The sequence below is a fragment of the Dreissena polymorpha genome, chromosome 2 (assembly GCF_020536995.1).
Source record: "Dreissena polymorpha isolate Duluth1 chromosome 2, UMN_Dpol_1.0, whole genome shotgun sequence".
NCBI classification, from domain to species: domain Eukaryota; kingdom Metazoa; phylum Mollusca; class Bivalvia; order Myida; family Dreissenidae; genus Dreissena; species Dreissena polymorpha.
This window is the reverse complement of record NC_068356.1, coordinates 102714735-102734708: the sequence shown is the minus strand read 5'-3', so window position 1 is coordinate 102734708 and position 19974 is coordinate 102714735. Positions and strand designations below refer to the sequence as shown.

Below are 19974 nucleotides of genomic sequence, written 5' to 3'. Positions count from 1 at the left end.
TTTTGGGTCTTTTGACACAAGCATGTTAGATGCGCTATAGCCTATAAGTTGCATGTGATAAATGCTATCAGAATTATTGTAGGACAAATGTGAAGAAGTTCCCCAAATTTAACGCGGACTCTGTTGCGAAACACATTTGCGATATACTTGAGCCAAAGGACTACGAAATTTCCGCGAAGTCAACGATCAGTTTCAAAATTCGGTCTTTGAAATCGAAAAACGTTATGGTCGGTGTGCCAGGTGAGGAATCGTATGGGTCGCGCATGGACAAGTTGGGAGATCTAAAGGCAGACGGGGAGTGTGTGTTTTTCGGTACAATAAAAATGCCGGGTCCCGGAAAGACGGTGTATATATCGGGTTCCGCGGCGCCTCCCAATGTCTTCTGGAGTCGTCTGTATGAATATGTCACCAAGTGATGTCGAAGTTCAGGAAATGTTACAGCAGAATACAATGGTGCTTCGACCTGTACTCTTTGTGATAGTAAGAAATCGATTATTATTAAATCTTTGCTGTTGTATATTTTAAATTAAGAACAAAGATACGATTGAAAAGCACTATTTCTAAGTATTTTTTTTAAATTTGCAAACTGTTATAACTTTTAATTTGTTCCCTAATTTAAGCATTTGTTCGGATGTGCAATGATATTTGATTGAAACATAGATCTAACAATATATTAAGAGATCTTTAAATAAAGAAAACAATTTTATCATATCTTTTACTCATATATACATGTAAATATAATAAAATGTTTATAAATGAAATGCGTTGCATGTTACATTCATAAATGCTATTATTGTTACTATAATTATTAAGTATCATTAATATTATTATCACAAAGGTACTGATTTATTGCTTTATTGCTTTGTTTGATGATACGTTATTTATTACCGTCGATGGTGTGGCATGTTGTTCTAACTAGTCGCCAGCGCAAGTGCGTCGCACGCGAAACGTAAATCACACGAATTATTCCATGACAAAGAGCATAATCATGTTTTTCCAGGTTAACCCTTTTCAAGAAAATGTAACCGGTTAACTGGTCGTTCCGGTAGGATTACCAGTTAACCTCTTGTATACGGTAATACGGTAATACGGTTTATTTAAAAAACATTCATATATTTAAATTAATGTGTTTCGCATGTGCGTTGTTATGGATAGCTTTCCTTAGCATTAAGCATGTTTTATTGAATCATTGTATACATACATGTAATTGAAATATGCCATCAAAATATACTAGAGTATATATAAAATTATAATTAAAATCGCACGGTACATTGAATGTTTTGCTAAACACTCAATCGCACTTGTATCGCGACACGTTTGTAAGTTTAATTTACCATTCAGAAATGTACATTTATAATCAATTTAAATGTTTCCTGCTTGCAGCAACAAAGGGGGTATGGTAATTATCATGGCATATCCTAAAAAACGAAACGGTAAAATCTGACATTTTGCGAATGAATATAAATTTGAATTCCATGCAAGAAAATATTATAATTTATTACGGAGTGTGATGGATTGAATATCTTAATTGAATTCTTTTAAGTTAAAGCGCGTTCTCTCTCGGTACCTGAAAATCGTGAAAACATAAAATATTACAAAATGCAACTTTTGGTTTATTTAAAAATAAAATAATAACAAAGCTAAGATTAAGAAAATAATATAGAATTAATTTGATATACATGTAATCGTTTTGATAATTTATTTGAAAACAAACAAAAGTAACTGAAATTAATGGCCTTATTAAGTATCCTCTACATTGGAACGATACAAGGCATCTTGTACCCCCGTCACACCGGACTGGCGTCCTTACTGCGTCCTTACGGCGACCCAGGTCGCAGTGAGGATGTCATAGACACCGGAGAAACGCAGTAAGGAAGCAAGAGGACGAAGTGAGACTGGCGAAAATTGTATAGGACGCGAGCCCACGGCGACTACTTTGAACATGTTCAAAGTAGTCGCCGAAGTCCGGCGTTTAATGGCGTTCTGTAAAAGACGTCGTAGGGACGCCGTAGAGACGCAGTAGTCGAAGTAGGGACGTGGTAAGGTCGCTGTAAATTCGCCATGGACGTCGTGTGGTCGCCGCTAAAACCCACAGACAATGATCATTGACTGCAAGGCGACCGTACGGCGACTTTATTGCGTCATTAGTACGTCCTTTGTACGTCTATTGCGTCCTCAGAACGACTATGGTCGCAATAAGAACGCAGTAAGAATGCCAAGGACCCCGCTCAGACGCCGTATGGTCGGCTTTGGTCGCCGTGAAACGCAGTACGAACGCGGTAAGGTCGCCAGGGACGGATTAAGGACCCCATGAGGACGCGCAGAACGCCATAAACCAGGACGCTGGTGTGACGGGAAGGCGAAAAACAGCATTTATACCGAAAAAGTCATTGGCGTCCTTACTACGACAGTCAGAAATTTTCAGAAACACAGTCTTAGGTCGCCGTAAGGACGTCAGTTCGGTGTGACGGGGCTATTAGACTATTGACAGGCAGAGGTGACAGGCTGGGAATTCATGATCTAGTCGAATTTGTTGATAAACATAAATCGTGTTGCGTATGTAGGCTTAACAAAAACAAGCATTATTTTGAATGAACGCAAATTGTTTATGGCATTAAGAAAACATATGCTTAGCAATGTTCAGTTATAGTTATTATTTTCAAAAATTAACACATATTTACAAATCTTTAACGCGCCTAACTACTGTACACACCGGTTACGTTGCATGAAATGCGAATTTAAATAAAATTACATATACAATATATTTAAATGTCTTCAAATATACACTAAAATAGTTATTGAAGGTAGGTAGAAATACACATATTACATTATAATACATGCAAAATACATACGTAGGTAGTTCGGAATCTTTTGAAATTCTTCAACGATAAAACCTTATTAAAACTCTATTTAATTTTAATTAATTGGAATAGTATTCCGAGTTGTTTAACACAAACAATACACGAAAGTCAATATTTAATAATTGTGTAGAAAGCCTGATCACATGAATAACATTTACATCTTACTAGTCAGCTAACTCATTGCCGGTGATATCTTATACAAGTGAAGTTTCTTGACGCCTATAGCGCAGTTAGACACCACCAGCTTGGTACCATCCTTAGACATACATATGCTGTACGGGCACTTCATATCCACTGGGTAGGTACCCAGTATTTTACCGTTAATGGTCAGGTGCACGATGGAGTCTTTCCTCATACTGCACACCAGCACCGAGTCACCAGGCCCTACACAGGCACCACAAGGTTCCTGTATGTTCTCATTAGTGACTGCTCTAGACGTGCCTTTCAAGGTGTCGTACATGTATACCGTATGAGCGAACCTGTCAGTCAGAACTAACGTGTTCTTAGACTGGACATACGTGCACCTACTCTCATCTACTTTGTACGTCTTCATAGGAAACGTCAGGAAGTGATCAAAGTCTGACTCTACCCCGTCCACTGATAGCATTCTAGCAGGACGGGGATCATGGTACGTACTCACGACCATGTTAGATGGAGACATGCAGCATATAGAGTCGAACTTGGATGATGTTTTGATCTGCCTGGTCAGTGTGATGGTATTGTCTGTACTCACAGACAGGAGACATACTACATTACCACCACCACCACCCGTTACACACAGTGTATCATGAGACACACATACTACGCATAGTGGGATCCTCTTGAACTTGTACGGTGTTCCAAGTCTCTGTAGTCGCTCATTCATTATGATACATTTATCGTTCATGTTATCCACGGCTACCAGTCTCCCGTCCGGCAGGAAGTCCAGTCCAGTGAGGAGAGGCTCCTTCTTATCATCTCCAGTCTTTGGTAGATCCACGGATACGACCAGCTCCAGGTTGACTGGCATTGGTTGGGATGATAAGCTCATGGGACTGTTAGCCTCTGAAATAATAGTAACAAACAATAAATATATTAATAAGTAATAAAAATAATAATAATAATAATAGAATGTTGTATTGTTGCAATATAATCACATACTATTTTATTAAAATGAGTCCATTTAACAAAACTTGTTTACATAGCTTTGTATTTGTAAACATTCATGAACTAACTTTACAAATGAAACAATAATATTTTATTATCTTGCATAATTATTATGTAAAGATCATATATAATTTACCGGGGTACCTAATTTCGTTTGGGATTCGTTTATTTGCGATTTGGGAGGACATTCAATAGCGCTGGGCCAGTCAGGGATCAGCATATAAGTGAGTTTTTTTAATGCTCTTTAAAACATATACCAAATTATTTGATGGTCAGCGTTATAAACGCTTGATAAATTTGTCTATGATTTGATTTATGTGTATTAATACCAATACAGCACTTTGCTTGTTGGAATAAATAATATTCTTTAATGTAACATATAAGTGTGTCTACTTTAAATAGGGATTTTCCATGAATCCCAATTAAAAGGGGTATTTTACAGGTTTTTTTTACTTTAAAAAATCAACTTTTGTAATAATTTATCTGTATCTCCTAAACAAAACAGCAGGGAATCGACATGATAATCTATAATAGAAAAAACATGTTACACCAGCTTAACGAAATTCCTTACATTTCAACTCAAAAGTGAATTGCTTGCATTTCAAATAATTTCTTATTTACGGACCAAAACTTAAAAGGTTATGCAAGCGTAACAAAATTCTAAACATTTCAACTCCAAAGTGAATAGCGTGCATTTCGAATCATGTCTAATTTACAGACCCAAACTTAAAATGTTATTCCAGCTTAACAAAATTCCAAACATTTCAACTCATAAGCGAATCGCTTGCATTACAAATCATTTCTTATTTACAGACCTAAACTAAAAAGTCTTACAAGCTTAACAAAATTCCACAAAACAACATTTCAACTAAAAGTGAATCACTTGTATTACAAATTGCCAATCCTCCTTATTTTACAGACCCACTCTCCAAATGTTATGCCAGCGTAACAAAATTCTAAACATTTCAACTCAAAATTGAATCGCTCACATTTGGTATTGTTCTTTTTCACTGACCCAAACTCATAAAGTTACACCGGTATAACAAAATTCAAACATTCCAACAGAAATTGAATTGCTCACAATACAATTCCAAACATTTGAACTCAAACTTATTTTGCACATATTTCAAATGGTCTCTTATTCACAGACCACACTTAAAAGTTGCATCGACATAACAAAATTAAAACATTTCATAAGAAAGTTAATTACTTGCATTATTATATTTTTTGTTATTTATAATGTACAGACCTATACTCAGAATGTTGTGTCAGCGTAACACAATTCCAAACATTTCAACTCAAAAAGAATTTCCCACTCATGGCTCATAAACAGACCAAAACTCAAAATATTAGGCCAGAGTAATAAAACTGAAAACAATTCATCTCAAAAGTGAATCGCTCGCATTTCCATTAAGTTCTAATTTACAGACCCAAACTCAAAATGGTATGCAAGCGTAACAAAACTGAAAACTTTTCACCTCAAAAGTGAAACACTCGCATTTCCATACATTTGGTTTTTACCGACCCAAACTCAAAATTTTATGCCAACATAACAAATTACAACATTTCTTCAGAATGTAAATGGTTCAAACATTTTCTATCACTAAAAGTGAATAACTCGCATTAACAATTTCCAAACATATCTAAGTAAGGGACTGAAAATGTTACGCCGGCATAACAAAAGTGAATCGCTCACATATTTCACTCATTTCTTACATACAGCAGCCAAACTCAAAATGTAATGTCGTCTTAACAAAAGCCAATGGTTCAACGCCGGCCCATTTCAAATGAAAGTGAATCACTTGTGAATCACCTATCATTTTTCATTTAAACACCCCAACCAAAAATGTTATGTGTTATGCTGCCATAAGAAAATTCGAAATACATGTACTTCCACTCGAATGCATCACTCACTTTCCTTTCATTTACAATTTATAGAAATTACTCTCAAAATATTAAACTCGCACGAAAATCCTAACATAATAGCAGAAAAAAAGATAACTTAACAAATATTGTATTTTTTATAATTTACTAAATAAAGTCACATTGTTGCACTATGTAACAACAAAAGTGAATATCAAAAAGTAAGCTGGCCATACACAATTCAAATCATTTCTATTATTTCTAATATACAGATGCTCAAATAACAACTAAAACTTATCTAATACATAATTTTTGAATTATAAAAATATATGATATGACAAAAAATAAACCTCTTAAAAAATGGCGGACATAAAACATCAAAACCACTATTTATTTTAAAAATTATTTAACATACCGTAACTTCAAAGTATATAAAAGATCCACATCCACCAAATAAACTGTGCATGGTTGTTAGTACCCCAATAAACAATGAAATATTCAAATTATTAAAAGTAATTTAGGGAAATGTTTTGAGGAAAAATAAATAAATTAACAAAAGCTGCCTCCATAGGATAACATATGCCTCCAATAAACGCTTTGATAGAAGGTATGAGCATTTTTCGAAACCTAAACGCAGATTTCAAAACCTAAACGAGGACCCTCAGTTCAAGGTCAAGGGGGTCAAAATGTGTGTGTGTATGGAAAGGCCTTGTCCATTTTAACATGCATACCAAAAATGAAGGTTACATCTGAAGCGGCATAGAAGTTATGAGCATTTTTCGAAACCTAAACGCAGATTTCGAAACCTTAACGCGGACCCCAAGTTCAAGGTCAATGTCAAAGGGGTCAAAATTTGTGTGCGTATGGAAAGGCCTTGTCCATATACACATGCAAACCAAATATGAAGGTTACATCTGAAGCGACATAGAAGTTATCAGCATTTTTCAAAAAAATGTGACGGACAGACAGAACAGTGCGATCACTTTATGCCCTCCTTCGGGGGTATAAAAAACCCAATCACCCATGGAAGGTTGCAAATATCAGACAGCTCATCTCACCCACACAATTATTATTGAAAGTTATAAGGAACAACAAGAGACGTGTTTGTCAGAAACACAATGCTCCCTTCTGCGCCGCTTTGAAGCCATATATTTGACCTTTGACCTTGAAGGATGACCTTGATCTTTCACCACTCAAAATGTGCAGATACATGAGATACACATGCATGCCAAATATCAAGTTGCTATCTGAAGCGACATAGAAGTTATGAGCATTTTTCAAAACCTAAACGCCAAACCTAAACGCAAAGTGTGACGGAAAGACAGACAGACAGACGGACGGACGGACGGTCCGATCACTGTATGCCCTCCTTCGGGGGCATAAAAAACACACATATTTTCACAGTCAAGTGACACACACAATGACAAGTGACACGTGTAATGTCACATGTCACTTGCAAACGATCATATTAAAATGAGCCATTTACCTGTAGCTGGGCTGAGTAAACCTGACGAGCCTGCGTATTGGTGAAATTCTGTGTACGCCTGACTCAAGGCGTCGAGCCCGGAGTTGCCATTGGTGAGGCAAGGCGACATGGTGGTGGCGGCGAGGCTGTTCCCCAGCCCCTGCAGTCCTGTGAACCCACTGAGGGAACCGTTAGACCCGGACAGAGAGACTGCAATGGTACCCGGAACAGGTCAACAGGGGCGGCCTTAACCAGACCATAGACCAATCCACTAATACATGTATAACAAAAACAACAGCTATATAGATGTTTTCATGAAAAGCCAAGAAGACACATTTAAGAACATTTGGAAAATATGTGTGTACAAACATGTTATCAGCTTTCAGTCTAGATTCAGGGGTTTTCACACAAAAACTAAAATTACATCAAGTATCACACACTGAACAAGTACTGAGTTTAGTGTTAAATCTATTGAACACACAGGAATGAAACAAGAAACATGTAGAAAACATAATAGTTTTAAGGAACAATCAACAAATATATATACATTCAAAAGATCATGTCACTTATATGAGCTACCTGATTGGTTGTGAAGGTTGGAAGCCCCTCCTGCCACCATATTCTGCCCGGTATCCATATCCATGTTTGCATTGCCATGCATACTATTAAAACTGCCATTGATTCCCATAGCTCCAGTCAGGGCCATATTTCCCATGCCCATCACATCTGCATTCCCGTTCACCAAACTTCTACCAGAATTAATTCCCATTCCGCCTTGGGACATGCTGCTATTTCCCATTTTTGCTAAATTCCCGACCACTTTGCTATAGTCTCCCATATTTTGCATGATTGTGGCCAAATAAATATTACTTGAACCCTCGCCGGATGACCCATTATTTCCCAAGCCAAAAGAGCTGTTGTTTCCGAAATGTAAAGGAACCCCGTTACTGTTCCCCATTATGTTGGGCGTGGCCATATCAGTGACGGAGGTATTTGTGGCCCTACTATGGCCCTGCATGTTATGTGCTTGAGACACGAGACCTAAAATAGACACATAGAAGGCAAACATTAAACATTCATCACACAGCTCCTTCTGTATTATGAAACTGATACAGAATTATAAAAAACAACATAATTTGAGATTGTTTTAAGTCTAGGATACTAAAATATCAAAATATGAGTTGTTTCACAAGTCAAGGAAATATCTTGTAACTAACATTAATATTGATATAAAAATATTAACGCAATAACAAACAACATTTTTATTAAGATCAAAGGAAATCAAACTACAATTTAAGGATTATATTGTGGGGTGTGTGGATAAACATCACAACAATAAGAGTTACACAACAAGAGCACCGCAAAACGGCTGCCACGCTCGGCTGCGGGTGCAGTTTTGAATAGATAAAAGCTTGTCAGAATTTTTTTAGAGGTCACAGTGACCTTGACCTTTGACCTAGTGACCTAAAAATTGGTTGTGTGGAACTCATCAAGGTGCAGCTACAGATGAAGTTTCAAAGTTATAGGATTAAGCACTTTAATTTTAGAGCCAATGTTCAAACCCTTGACAAAATGTTAAGGTTTTAGCACGACCCGGTCGACGACGGACACGACACGACACGACACGACGAGCTGGCTATGACAATACCTCAGGTTTTCTCCGAAAACAGCCGAGCTAAAAAACAACAGCGGCAAAAGTTAAACGAGGAGATATAAAATATGATAAAAGTAGACACTCTACAACAATACACAACATCAGATAAAAGAATACAACACATATTTGCAGCACCGAATGACCCATTATTTCCCAAGCCAAAAGAGTTGTTGTTTCCGAAATGTGAAGAAACCCCGTTACTGTTCCCCATTATGTTGGGCGTGGCCATATTAGTGACTGGGGTATTTGTGGCCCTTCTATGGCCCTGCATGTTATGTGCTTGAGACACGAGGCCCTTAAATAGACACATAGAAGGCAAACATTAAACATTCATCACACAGATCCACTCAGTAGTCACTACTAGACTGTAGTGTTTGTCAGTCAGCGAGAAAGCGAAGAATTTCAATACTTCCAATCATGTTTACAATACATGAATAAATACGGTGTTTTGTTGTGACACGCACAACATACAAACAAAACAAACACACGATATATCGCATTATAGCAATAAAAGTTCATTTGCACTCCGTTACAACAAGCTATTGTTTATAAACAAACCAGGTCTTAAACATTTTTTGTGTCCAGATTTTGTAATCAATAAATCCAATTTTCTTACACAATTCGAGCTCGGGTGAACATAGCCATGGTAATGCCATAGTAAAAATCGCAAGAAAAATTTGGTAATATAAAAAACAACAAATATGATTGACAGTAAAAAGACAATTTTGGCTGTTAACGTTACCAAGAAGGAATGTGAGATTAATGCTTTAAAAGCAAAAGTATGTCTTTTTTGGTTGATTGCATTCACAGAAAATGTGTTTTGGCCCTCATGTTAAGCATTAAAACCTTAACTCATTTTGTGGGTAAGTATAAAAGTTAACTATCTCAAAAAGTTGAGACAGGACACAGTGATCGGAAGACGCTGACGCCTAGATCTCCAAAATACACTTAGTGAACACATACAACATAAGGAACAGATATACAACACATGAACACTAACAGTGCACACACAGAAACATAGAAAAAGTTGGCTAAACAATAGTTGACAATACAGGAGTAAACCAGTGACACTAAAATTTTCATATGAAGTTAATTTTGCATAAACACTCAACAATCAGTATATATAAATCACTTAATTGTAATTGGTCTCCATTAAAAATCGTTTCTCAATGGTGCTTTTAAGGTTCATGTAGAGGCTTCATTTTGAAAAATGTGGGACCCCTAGCATTGAACTCAAATTTGACTAAAGGAAGAGTGCCACATTGAAAATGTATACATATATGCTTTAAAGGATGTTTTTCCTTCAAACTGCTACCAATTTTGTACATCAACGTATCATAACATCCACAAAATCAATCAAAATACAAAGCGATTTTAACACTAAAATAAACATTATTTTCAAAAATCTGAATCATGTTTATTCCACGTATTTCGGCGGAAAATTATATAACTAGTGAATAATATCGACATTGACGAGGGCAAGTTACGCTTAAATAGTAAAAAAAGTTTACATATCTAGAAATATCAAAACTCGAACACATGTCATTTCATCACCATGGGGGAGGCCATTTTTAAATCAATAAAATAGAAAGAAACATGCTAAAAACTCACTCATCGCCTAATTGACATTCCAAACGGTTGACGATGACAAATGCATTGGATTGTAATCTTTCCGTTGATGTTTGCAAACTGCACAATCAGACCTCATAAACACTCAAAAGAATAACTATGTAAGAAGCATTTCACCAATGTTTACAATCGTTGTCGAATCACACGACATATATTATTGCGCATAAAATAGTACGCTTACAGACTGATAGAAAGATCGATACGTAACTCTGTTCAATACATCACGGTATACTATTCTATAGATAATATATAATAATACATCGCTTTAACAATCTAAAAGTAGAAATAATTCTTTTAAACGGAGTTTTTAATAACGAAAGTGAAAACAACGGAAGTTGGATGGATAGTCTGTGAGATGCACTTCGGCTCAAGAAAAACAATACAAATAAACTAAAAAAGACGTGTGGGGGACAATTTTCAGCTGGATAATATTTGTAATAAGGTAAGTGATGATATCTCTACGTGGTCATTTCTATTATTTAGTGCGATTTCTTGCTGATTAATGTTAAAAGTTGTTTTACTAGTTGCCACCCAACTGTCAAAATAAGTATTGTGTTTTCTCAGGTATGTGTATACACATACCCGTTTTTCTCACCACTGCACGTGGTTTCGACCGATTTGTTTTGCACGTTTTTCTACGGATCACAGCGATGGCCACGCTTTCAAAATGGGTAGAAGGAATAGAAATATAAAATCAATCGTTTGCCAATTTCTTTTTATTCCTTTACAATTTTAAATGTCGTCTGCAATCTATTTCAATTTGAGATGGTTTAAAATTTGCAATTTGGTTGAGAGGTAAATAACACAATTGTTAAGCCTTTGAAATAGAATTGTGACTCTTATTATCCACCATACCTGGATTTTTAAAAAGTAGTTACGTTTTAGTTATTTTTAGAACTTTGTTTAGGATATTTATCCAAAAAAGGCAGTTGAATAAAAACTCATTTGTTGTTTTATGACAATAATTTTCTGTGAAATGTTGCTAACTTGACCTTGTATATGTATATAGCTTTGTATTTATTCCACTTAAGGTAGTGCATATCCTTCCTAACTTTAGATTGAGATTTTGTAAATTAGTGTAAAAATATATTGGTTTTAAACCAAAATATGAATAAAGCACACAAATATTGACTGTCAAAAATGTGTTAATGTTATTCTATCCGTCTTTAGCTTTAAAATGATATATAGTTTGACCATATTGTACCACATTCAATGAAGAAAAACCAAAGCGAAGTTTTAATGAATTTTATCCCCCCCATGAACCTTAACATACATATGTGAAATGATATGACGCAGTGATTACCTAGTTTTTATCAGAAACTAAAGCTGCTACAGCTAAAACAACAAAAAACAAAAACACCTAAGATTCCTTAAGTCACCTTGCTGCTTTTAATATATCCATAGTTCTATAGGTCATAATATACTAAATAGTTTCCCTATATAATTCAATGTACAAGCGACAACTTTAAGCGAAAATAAATGCAACATTTTGCACATAGAGTCCCCCATAATCATACGTTTTCTTAAAGGCCATTCTAAGCGAAATCGATTTATGCAATAAAAAAGATATGTCATGTTCAAACCAAGAAAGAACTTGACACAAATCAAAATCAACTGTTTTTGCAACTTTTTTTTTGCCGTTTCTTAGTGGAATGTAACTTTTTTCAGTGCATTGCTTTCAATCGTGATACATCGGCTATCTCGGATTCCTCCGTAAGATAGGCCTCGTGGCTAACGGTCGCCATCTTGCCTTGTATTACTACTTTACTACCCAAAAGGTTGTCAGTCTATTGTTATGAGGCTGTATACGATGCGCGTTGAACTAGCGCCAAACTTTTTACCGAAACTTTGATATTAAGAGCACTATTAACGTTCATTTGTGTTGCATTTTGACCTATTATCCAAGTGATTTACTTTTCCATTATTATTTAATCACCCTATCATCCAATTTTTAAGATGAAATTACGGTGTTTACAAAACCAACCAAACCGAAAGTGAAACTAGATGCATTACGTTTCGCGATGTAAACATTAAATATTTGTTCAGTTTGAGAAAGCGAATCGATAATAGACGATGGAATATGTATGCAATACAGACTATCATTGCCGATTGTAGTACTGGCTAAAAAATACCTTTTATGACAGGTCATGTATAGAACGTTAATCAAAATAGTGACCATAAATCACTACAAATGTCTGGGTTGATCATTAACCCATTTATGCCCAGTTGACTCTCCCATCGTTCTAAATTGGATCACTTTATTTCCTAAATTAGGGATGTTTAGTATATTTATTTCTATATTTAGAACAATTCTTACAGAAATTCCTTTAAGCAAACAGCGTAGACCCAGATGAGACGCCGCATCATGCGGCGTCTCATCTGGGTTTACGCTGTTTGCAATGTCCTTTTTTCAGGACGCTAGGCATGAACGGGTTAATATAATTAATGCACGTTTCTGATCTAATTGCCTGTATCTAGTTGTAATTACCATGATATTGATAAAATTTAAACGTTTTTTTCATAAATTAACATTACATGTTTAATTTTTATCATTTAGGTTATATATAATTATATCATTATCATCATTAAATATTCTGAAAATAATCTAAATTATCATGATTACTTTAAAGTAGAATTTTTTAATTTTTCTCATTATTTTTAATGAATTTCCACATTTGCTTGATTCAAAATAAAATGTATTAATAAGGGTTTCAGTTTTTAATTTTTATCCAATTTTTAGTTCGATTAAATTTAAAGTTCTAACTACATACATGTATGTGAAATGCTCTTGAGTTCGTTTCCTGGGCCTAGAACCAGTACTTGGGTGTCTCTTGGAGATTTCTTAAGAATGCTCCCACACTAGGGATCAAACCAGTGACCTCCAGATCATTAGGTGAACACCACATCCATTACACATCAGCGACCTTTAATTAGTAAATTACTTTAGTATTGCAGCATTATATAATATAATGTTGCTACATATTTTTGGAAAATGATTAATGTGCAGTACTACATAAATCTAAATGCATACAATTTTAATTGTGTATATTGTGTGATTATTAGTTACAAATTCACGTTTTACAGGTATACTGGATTATGAAAGACTGATAAACATAAAATTGACAACTCATCTCCCCAACGATACTTTGTGTGGCTCATTCTCAGAACAAACCCATAGTCAGTGAGAAAACTACAGTGTAAAAAGACCACTTGATTGTGACAATTATGGCTAACCAAGCAAATGTTATCATTTAAAATAAAGAAAACTTCCAGTTCAATATACATTTTATACCAATTATGACATTGACCAACACAGAAAATAATTATAAGGTTGATTTTCCCAAAATTGACTGTTACAATTGGATACTGTTTTAAGCTTCACTCTACTTTGTCTGAAAATAAAAGTCCTAAATGATGTAATAGAAACATACATATTTAATTTTTAGTTTTACAAGTATATATATATACATATATTATTATATCTTTTTATCGATGGTCAATCAATTTAAGTTTAACTAATTTTTTTTAGTACAAAAAGCACTTTTCCCTGGCATTTGTATTTATAGTAATTGCATATTTTATTATTCTGACAGCATTTATAAACTGTGTTCATGCAAGCATGAACACGGTTTCATTTTTTGAGTATTTAAACAAGAGGGCCATGATGGCCCTGTATCGCTCCATTGCTGAAACAAAGGCTGAAACAAATTTCTCTGCATGTGCAAATACTTAAATATAGGCCCTATTTAAGCACACGTACACTTTATTGACCTTCTGGGCTGGGTCAAATTTAACCCCAGGGGCATAATTTGAGCAAACTTTGTAGAGGACTACTATATCTCACTTCATACAAAATGTAGTAGCCCTAGGTCCTAGAGTTAAGGACAAGAATATTTTTTAAGTTTTCACAAAATAAGCAAGATATAAGCGTATATAATGTTCAATTTTGTGACCTGCGGGTCAGGATCAAATTTGACCCAAAGGGCATAATTTGAACAAACTTGGTAGAGGACTATACGATGTTATTGCATACCAAATTTGGTAGCCATAGTCCGAATGGCTTTCGACAAGAAGATTTTTAAAGATTTCACAAAATAGGCGCTTTATAAGCGTTTATTCAGTTTTGTGAACTCCTGGGGCAGGGTCAAAGTTGACCCCAGAGGCATTATTTGAACAAATTTGGTAGAGGTTTATTAGATGTCACTACATACCAAATTTGGTAGCCCTAGGCCCAATGGTTATGGACAACAAGATTTTTAAAGTTTTCACAAAAAAGGCCCCATATAAGCGTATGTTCAGTTTTGTGACCCCGGGCAGGGTCAAATTTGACCCAATGGGCATAATTTGAACAAACTTGGTAGAGAACTATTACATGTCACTACATACCAAATTTGGTAGCCCTATGCCTTATGGTTAAGGACAAGAAGAGTTTTAAAATTTTCACAAAATAGGCACTATATAAGCATATAATTGATTTTGTGGCCCCCGGGGCAGGGTCAAATTTGACCCCTGGGACATAATTTGAACAAACTAAGTAGAGGGCTATACAATGTCACTACATACCAAATTGTGAAGCCCTAGGCCTAATGGTTATGGACAAGATTTTTTTTAAAGTTTTCACAAAATAGGCATTATATAAGCATATGTTCAATTCTGTGACCCCTGGGGCAGGGTCAAATTTGACCCTAGGGATAAAAATTGAACAAATTTGGTAAAGGACTATTAGATGTCACTATATACCAAATTTGATAGCCCTAGGCCGGATGGTTATGGACAAGAAGATTTTTGAAGTTTTCACAAAATAGGCCTTATATAAGCATATGTTCAATTTTGTGACCCTCGGGGCAGGGTCAAACTTGATCCCAGGGGCATAATTTGAAAAAACTTGGTAGAGGACTATAAGATGCCACTATATAACAAATTTGGTAGCCCTAGGCCCAATGGTTATGGAGGAGAAGATTTGTAAAGTTTTCACAAAATATACCTTTTATAAGCATATGTTCAATTTTGTGACCCCCGGGGCAGGGTCAAATTTGACCCCAGGGGCATAATTTGAACAAATTTGGTAGAGGACTATTAGATGTCTCTACATACCAAATTTGATAGCCCTAGGCCCAATGGTTATGGACGGGTTATTTTGAAAGTTTTCACAAAATGGGCCTTATATAAGCAAATTTTCAATTTTGTGACCCCCGGGGCAGAGTCAAATTTGACCCCAGGGGCATAATTTGAACAAATTTGAAAGAGGTTCACCCCCAGGAACATTCCTAAGAAATTTCATCAGAATTGGACCAGTAGTTTAGGAGATGTTTAAAGGAAAAGTTAATGCACGGACGCACGATGGACACAGGACCTTTGGCCAGTGGAGCTAAAAATCAAATTAAACATTTAGTTTTGATGTAAAATCAGTTTTTATATGCAAGTGTCTATTTCACTTATAAATTAAAACAGCATATTATACATTATTGAAAAGATTATTCCAATCTTGATGTCATATTTCAACTTTGCATAGTGTAGATAATTGAACATTGTATTGAACTGTATGGGCAGCTATATTTTTTAATTTATGTATGTTGTTTGACAACTTTTGTTGTGAGTTTGTTGTCAAGATAAGTTGTTAAGAAGTGTTTTGTTTATAAGCGTTTTGTTTATATATTATTCAGTTATTTGGAATACGATTTGCTCATTGAATTGTCTTTTGAAAATTGAATATTGAACTCGAATAATTTTGATGTAACGACTCCTTGATGTAGTTTAACTTTTTCTGTGAGAGGTTTAGGAGGAAGCCGGACTGCAACGCCAAATAGAAAAACACCATTTATTTACAAAGAAGGAATGCAGTCAAATATACAAATACAATATACAAATTACTTAAAATCACTTATACACAATTTAAGTCTATAGAGCCACTCGCTTTGAAAGTAAATATTTATTTACTTAAACTGTAACAAACATAATTATTAAATTGATATAAATTAACAGACTTAATTCTATTGCATTTAAATTCATAACTGACTTATCATTGAAACTGACAAAAATTCTGAATAAATAATTATATTACCATAAAACAGTTAAGTATTTGAAACTTGAAGTAAAACAAATTGAATCAAATATAATGTAGTAAAATCAGTTTCTTACCTGCAACGCCAAATAGAAAAACACCATTTATTTACAAAGAAGGAATGCAGTACAGATGGAGGTCTGCATTTCCTTTTTATACTAGTTTGGTGTACCCTAGGAATTTGTTGCATAATTGGCGTTACCAGGTGGTTATAGAAAACCAATACAGAAAACATTTGTTGTCAAATCAAATCCACAATAAACAACACTATTATAAAGAAACCTTGATAAATAAGTAATACATATTGCATCATGAAAATGTTTGTTGATTTGCATGGAGTGTTGTACCAATACAATGACAAAGGCTACGAGACAAACTTGTTAATAACAACCAGTAATCTTATATCAGTAAGAATGCATTATAATAGGTTTCTTAGTTCAAGTAACTGCTTATTACAAATGTCTTTGTACATGGATCCACAAGCAGCTGTGAAACTGTAAAGTTATGCAATAAGCTTTATAAGCATTATTGAGAAAATTGGAAATATGCAATAAGCTTTTATAATCATTATTGATAAAATTAGAAAGTTTCAATATTAGTAACAACCTGGGGGGCAAAGGGACAAATCCCTATGAAAGTTGTATTATACAAAATGCATTATTTCTACCACAAGTAGACCATATAAGGCCTACTGCTACTAAATAGGCACTGGTATGAATTTGACACTGTTTTTGATGCTCATACAAAACTTTAATTATTACTTCACTTTAGTATATTAAATATTTTCAAGTTTTTGTTCAACATTTTTTGCAAAAGAGTGTCTTAATGCATTTGAAAATATACTTTAAACAAACTAAAAATGCATTTTAACATACCTTTATCCTGGTAAAGTGTATTTGGGATGAAAAAAATACACTTGAAGAGTATTAATGCTGGAAAAATGCAGAAAAAATACATTTGTTTCTGTTAGAAGTGTGTCTGGTCTGCATTTTTAAGTGTATTAAATGCACATCAAATGCAGATAAATACAATGCCAATACTGTTACATGTATTGTAATGGACATAAAATGCACTTGTTCTTGTAATTAAATGCTTTAGTGAATTGAAATAACCTTTTATAACATTTTAACAATTAATAATACCTTTTTATATAAATTTTCTTTTGAAATGTGACACTTAATTGATTTTTGCACCACTAGTAAGAGAAATAATTTGTGCTCATAATGCTTTATCATTACACTATATTATATCATTTGTTGTATGAAAATTACCCGTAAAATTCATGTGAAAGCTCAAGAGATCAATAGCAGCGTGCTATACCCTGCTCCTTTTTACATGACTTGATGGTATTTAGTCCCCAATTCTACATGGCCAAGGGCAAATTAATGTGCAGATTTGACAAATAAGTCATAACTGGGATCCAATAGGCAGACTTCATATTACTTGTATTTAATTTAAATCATGATCTGAATTGCTCTTTGGCAAATCTTCGTTGGTCACAGTATTCAACTGAATTTTGTTCACGTTGTAGTGATTATATTTTCAATATTTATCAGACAACATCTTTCTTCAAAAGTTTAACATGATTGCTTGGTTAATTTAGAAACAAGATCATGCATCATAACATAAAATGAAAAAATGTGTAATAGTAAAAATGGCAGCAAAAAAGCACTAGATTATCTGCCTTAAATCTGAGACGTTATGTTGATGTATTGGAATTTCTCATAAATAATGTGTTCCATAGTTGTATAATTGTATAGTCACATGCATGAGTGTTGTCAATGTCACAATACCAATTAAAGCCTATACTTTACTAAAACAATTTGAAGCTTGATGTGTTTTTTTTCAAGATCTGTTATATATAATTATATATATATATTGTTGAAAAGTTAACATGCAATAAGTTTACTGTAATTAAGTGACAAATAGTTTTACTGATTTGGTTGGATGCATATATGCAGATATATCATGGTTTGTACAGAGGACAGTAGCAAAAACAAGAGCTGTCTCCGTAGGATGACATACGCCCCCGATGAACGCTTTGATAGAAGTTATGAGCATTTTTCAAAACCTAAACGCCGACCCTAAGTTCAAGGTCAAAGGGGTCAAAATTTGTGTGTGTATGGGAAGGCCTTGTCCATATACACATGCATACCAAATATGAATGTTACATCTGAAGCGACATAGAAGTTATGAGCATTTTTTCGAAACCTAAATGCAAAGTGTGACGGATAGACAGACGGACAGTGCGATCACTATATGCCCTCCTTTGGGAGCATAAAAATGTGTTTCACATTGTTTTGGTAAATTAGTAATGTAGTTAAAAGAACAGAATCATCAATTATAAAGTTATTGATTATAAAGTGTTGCTGGCATATTTGATGCATTCATCTAGCTATAAGAAGGTCCCTGTTTTATCCCCACTGGCACTGAGCGAGGGTTCTCAAAATCTTAAAACAATATGAATAAGTACATATAGGGTCGAGAAAGCCTTGTTGATATGGGGGCTAAACACCTGAAATCAAAGCGACCCAGGTTAAAGGCCGAGGCCAAATAAATAAACCAGAGGCCGCATGAGCCTGCTATACTCTGAATAAGTAGTGTTTCTTCTCAGAAAACTGGCTTAAGTGTCTTACTAAGCTTTAGACTTTGAGTTTCAGTGCAATCTATCTAAAATAAATTGGTTAAATTAAATAATAATTTGTAAAAAATAAACATTCTGCACAAATTCAATTATTTACTTTACCTGTGTGCATGAATCATTTCAGTCTTGATGGTTAGTGAACTATGTCAATAGCACCATAGCTATGAAACACTTGTATTTTGAATATTTCAATGTTCCACAGAAATGATGCTGATGATAATTCTACACGATCATGACATGAAAAATGATGAATTATTAGATATATTTCTAAATTCCATTTCCACCAACAATTCGGTTATTCCACTACCAGTTCACATGCTTCGTACACAGTTGAAAATAACACTATTCCACTCAACAACCGTGACACATGTACTCAAGTTTTCAACTTTTTGCAATTAAAATTGTCTTCTACTGTTTTTGTTGTTGTTGTTGTACTTTTGAAAGTAGTTCGAAAGATGGCGACTATTAACCCAGAGATTGATTTATGAAATAAATCGTCTGCTGATCCAGAGTGGCAATGCTTTACTATAGTCTCCAAATTTATCATATTTCAAGGATTCAATAGTGAACACCTATTCATGCCCTACCATTATCTCCAAAAGATAAAACCAGAACAATAGTGTAAAGTGTAAAACATGACTTCCTGTCAAC

The 19974-nt window shown here is 34.6% G+C and overlaps 2 protein-coding genes across 2 annotated transcripts in view; both read right to left on the bottom strand.

Annotated features, from left to right (window-relative positions):
• The window catches only part of LOC127868310 (uncharacterized), a 525576-nt gene that overhangs the window by 3288 nt on the left and 502314 nt on the right, over positions 1–19974 (bottom strand). The window lies entirely within an intron of this gene.
• Positions 1598–19974, bottom strand: part of LOC127868308 (uncharacterized) — a 501779-nt gene continuing 483402 nt past the window's right edge. The window contains exons 20-22 of the mRNA XM_052409946.1: positions 7915–8376; positions 7357–7545; positions 1598–3905 (exon numbers count right to left, since the gene is read on the bottom strand). Of these exons, the coding sequence (XP_052265906.1) occupies positions 3034–3905; positions 7357–7545; positions 7915–8376 (1523 nt within the window). The 3' untranslated portion in view covers positions 1598–3033. The remainder of the gene's footprint in view (positions 3906–7356; positions 7546–7914; positions 8377–19974) is intronic.